The sequence below is a fragment of the Myotis brandtii genome, unplaced genomic scaffold (assembly GCF_000412655.1).
Source record: "Myotis brandtii unplaced genomic scaffold, ASM41265v1 scaffold463, whole genome shotgun sequence".
NCBI lineage: Eukaryota > Metazoa > Chordata > Mammalia > Chiroptera > Vespertilionidae > Myotis > Myotis brandtii.
The window spans coordinates 366,266-370,703 of record NW_005367694.1 but is presented as its reverse complement, the minus strand read 5'-3'; the positions used below and the strand labels follow the sequence as shown (position 1 = coordinate 370,703).

At 61.1% G+C, this 4,438-nt stretch overlaps 1 protein-coding gene across 1 annotated transcript in view; it reads right to left on the bottom strand.

Moving 5' to 3' along the window:
• SETD1B (SET domain containing 1B) overlaps positions 1-4,438 on the bottom strand; it is a 24,360-nt gene that overhangs the window by 8,487 nt on the left and 11,435 nt on the right. The window contains 6 exon segments of the mRNA XM_014547015.1: positions 6-468; positions 1,710-2,159; positions 2,667-2,772; positions 2,852-3,198; positions 3,284-3,545; positions 3,939-4,436. Of these exon segments, the coding sequence (XP_014402501.1) occupies positions 6-468; positions 1,710-2,159; positions 2,667-2,772; positions 2,852-3,198; positions 3,284-3,545; positions 3,939-4,436 (2,126 nt within the window).

Here is a 4,438-nt window from a genome sequence, read left to right as displayed (position 1 = left end):
CAGGCCGGTCATCGCGTCGGCCAGTGGGGAGGGGGCAGATGGGCAGGAGCAGGGGCCCGCTGGGCTCGGGGAAGGTGGGCGTGAAGGTAAAGTCCCGGCCAGGTGTCCTCGGGAGGCCACCGCTGCCCAAGCTGGGGGACTGGGATGGGTAGGAGAAGGGGCTGCCGGGCACCTGCGGGGAGCTCAGGGACAGGTTGCTGCTGCCCCCCGACAGCGGGGGTTCCCCGCTTGGGGTGGCCGGCACTGTCTCTGTGCTCTGCGACTTGGCCAGGCTGCCACAAATGCCTGGCGTACGTGGGGGCTGGTCCTCAGGGGGAGGCTCCAGAGGGACGGGTGGGTGTGGGGGTTCTGGGGTCTCGGGCTCGGGCGGTGGGCTAGGTGGCCGGGGCGGTCGAGGGGGTGGCAATGGTGGCTGCAGAGGTAAGGAGAGCAGCAGAGGGGGCTCGGGCTTCGCTTCCAGCTCCTCCCCTGCAGAGACGGGTGAAAACCAGGCCACTGTTAGTTGATTCAAACACCTGAGTGCCCTACTTCTTCTGCCCTACTATGCACTTGATACCTGACCAATGCATGGCTCTGAGTCCCCCAAGACTCTTCTGAGTATAAAGACCGTGCCCCCAGCTAAACCCCTGAAGGACTGCTCCGCCTCCAGCCCAGTGTCAGATACACAGTAGGTGCTTAATAAACGTTACAAGTAAATCAAAGGCGGAGACATGGTTGGAAGCCTTTGACGCTGTCTTTAGAACAGTGTTCTGTGAACAGGGAATGTCCTGTGAACCAAGACAATGGGCTCTGCTATCGAATAAAATTCAAGTTTCTTTTGTGCAGGACTTGTCAGAGCGTTTAAGGTTTTCTCCAAGCATTTATCTCCATTGTCATATATATATATATACCGTGTTTTCTAATGTATCAGCTGTTATCTATCACCTTGCCCTAGAATCAAAGCTCTACGAGGGCAAATGTTTTTGTTTGTTTGTTTGGTCCACTGTTGCCCTGTTAACACCTAGAACAGTACTGGGGATGCAATAAAGTCTTAATAAAATACTTGTGACAATAAAGACTTGTGGTTCTGTAGCCAAACAACAGAATTAAACACAATATAACAGGCTTCTTTCCTAAGGACTTATTAGAGGTACGAACTAACCACTAACCACCTGGCTGAGTTTAAATCAATTAAAACTAAGTAACATTACAAACTCAGTCCCACAGGCTACTCACCACACTTCAAGTGCTCTTAGAACATTGTGTCGAGTGGCTACGGATTGCACAGGGCAGAGAGCAAACATTTCTATCGCTGTGGGGAGTTCTACTGGAGCGCAGGCCAGCCTTTCACACACTCCGTGCAGCTCTATCCGGACCGTGTCCCCGGCCGCTCTCACCTGGCCCAGCACCCGAGTCTCCCTGACCTGCCTGTCACTGAACCACCATGCACGCCTGGCCCTCTTTTTGGGGAGCATCTCATGGGACTACGGGACAAGGACTAATCTGTGGGAACACCGGCACTGAGGAATGGTGACAGCTGGTCCCCTCTGAGGCACTAGCAGGTGCCAGGCTCTATGCTGGCACATCACACACCTTCCCCTTCTCTCCTCCCACCCCACCCCATGGTGGGCGCATTCTCCATCGATCCCAGTTTGCAGAGGAGGGACAGTAACGTGATTCGCCCAGAGGAGTTGGCTCATCCTGGACCTCCCAGGGGCCGGGGCAGTTACCTCGGGGGGGCTCCGGGGACGCTGGGAGGCGGGCCTCTGTGTCTTTCGCAGGAGGCTCTGGAGACAGTGGCCTGGCCACTTCCTGGTTCAGACCTGGCTCCCTGGGGGGCTCTTTCACACCCACAGGCAGGGGCGGCTCTTCCAACGTGAGGGTCCGCTCCTCAGGGACCTCGTCCTCAGCCTCGATGTCCACTTCCTCTTCCGTCAAGGGCTCCATCACGGGTGCCCTCGTGGCCACCTCCTCCTCAAAGTTCTCCTCGGGAATGGCGGGAGCCATGCTCTCATCTGTGGTGGCCTCCTCTTCCTCCTCCTCCTCCCCGGCCACCAGCTCTTCTTCATCCTCCGAGGACGACGACGAAGACTCGGAACTTGATTCAAACTCCGAAGACTCCGAACTCTCGCTGGAGGACCCAGCCCCAGCCTTGCGGGTGGCGATGCTGGCGGTCTCCTCTGGGCGGGGACACAGGAGGGGGCCTGTCATTCCTGCTGCGCCCCCGCCAGGTGCGCCAGCAGAGGGTTCAAAGGGGGACCCTCAGGAACGTGGGGCAATGGGTGTAAACTAGTCAGCAGTTGTTTAAATTGAGGTAAGAGCCACATAACAGAGAACCAACCATTTTAAAGTAGAGAATTCTGTGGTACTGAGCACACTGGCAATGTGTACAACCGCCGCCTCCGTCCCAAACCTGGTCACGAGCTCGAGAAGTAACCCACCCCCTTTAGCTCTTACCCCGCCCCCACCCGCTGCCCCAGCAACCACTGGTCTGCTTCCCGGCCCCAGGGACTGCCCCTTTCTGTACATTTCACATGGACAGGCCCACAGGGTATGTGGAGCGTGTGCTTAAAGGAGTTCACATTGCAAAGGCGAGACACTGTGCCCACAAAGTGTTGGTGACTCATGCTCAGGCTCGGCCCGCAGAGGGACCCTGGCCGGGCCGGGCCACAGCCTGCCCCGCTCACCTCCGTCCGAGTCGCCTTCCTCCTTGTCACTCGCCTCCGACAGGGCCAAGTCTTCGTCTTCGTTCTTAGAGTCGTCCTGGCCGTCGCTGTCGTCATTGTCATCATCCTGGGGGAGAAGTGGAGGGGTGAGCGCGGGGCCCCCTCGCCCAGCCTGGCACCCCAGGCCTTCCCACCCCGAATGGCACCTTATCTGACATGGAGGAGGTGGAGGAGGAGGAGATCGGGCTTCCAGGGGCCTCTTCCTCCTCCTCCTCTTCTTCCTCCTCCTCCTCCTCCTCCTCCTCCTCCTCCGTGCTGTCCTGCCCCTCCTTGTCGGAGGCCGAGGACGAGGGTGAGGTTGTTGAGGACCCCGAGGAGGAGGACGCCGATGAGGATGAGGACACGGACAGCGACTCCTTCTCGGCCTCCTCCCCGCCGCTGTCCAGCTCCAGGGGCCGGCCCGGCCGCCGCCGCACCCCCACGCCCTTGGGGTCCCGCTTGGCGAGCTCGCAGGGGGCGTCTACCATGTCCCGGTCCCGCTCGCGCTCTGACTCTGTGGGGAGGGAGGGTGTCAGTGGGCGAGGAGGACAGGGACGGAGGAGACCCCAGGACCTGCTGGGAGATGGGGGGACACAGACCTTCGTCTTCCTCGTCCACGGAGGTCGAGGGCCGCAGCCGCTTCTGGTCTCCAGACGTGGTTGTGTCCGGAGGCTCCTTCCTCTTGACCTTGAAGGAGGGCAGGCGGATGGCCCCTCGCAGCCCGATGCCCAGGCCCAGGCCCTCGTAGCCCAGGCCCTCGCCCTTGCTCCATGACTCCAGCAGGCACGAGGTGATGCGGTCCTTGGGCTTCGGCCGGTCCTCGTCCTTGTGCTCGCCCGACTTCACCGGGGTCAGCGAGGCCTGGGGTGCGAGAGGGGAGTCGCCGTGATTAGGGTGCTGCCGGCAACACCCCTGGGTGGCCCCCAAGCAGCCTGCCTTCTGCCAGTGTTGACAGCCGCAGGGTGACTGGCCGCTCCCTGCCTCCATGCCACCACTCGGGACACCCCGTATTCTCTGCCTCACCGAACCTCGATTTCCTCCCCGGCGAGTGGACTCCTCCAGCTACCTATGCCAGGCCGTGGCCTCCCACTCGGAGATTGTGATTCCCCAAAAACATCGGTGTTACTGACACACACGTCTCACAAACGACATTTGAGGGCACAGCAGTGTTCCCAGTCGTGTGTCTTGGGAGAAGAGAGGGTGCTGGCGAGGCCTGTCCGCTCACGACCCTGGGGCCTGGCACTGCCCACTCACCTTCGCCATCCGCTCCTTCTTGTCCCACCACTCGTCGAAGGCCCGGAAGGCCACCACCTCCACCATCTTGCGGTTCAGGTCGCGCTTCATGATGGCCTTCAGCTCCTTGAGCACCACAAGCAGGACACCGTCCACGGTGGCCTTGTGGGGGTCCTCCTGGCGTGGCATGTAGCCTGGTGGCGGCACTGATGGGTCGAACTTGGGCAGGGGTGGCCAGGGCTGCCCACGCCCTGGGCCCGTGTTGCCCAGGGAGAAGGGGTTCCGGTAGGGGGGCAGGTTGACAAACTGCAGCCCCGCCGCAGCAGCCATGAAGGGGGGGTAGGGGCAGGCGCCGTGGCCGGTCATCAGACGGCTCAGCATCTGAGTTTGCATCTGGAAGGACATGGGCATGCCGCCCCACTGGCCGCCCAGCACGTGGCTCATGTCCACCTGCATCACGGGGAACAGCCCGGGCGGGAAGGGTGGCAGAGGTGGCAGGATGGGCGGGGGTGGGACACCGG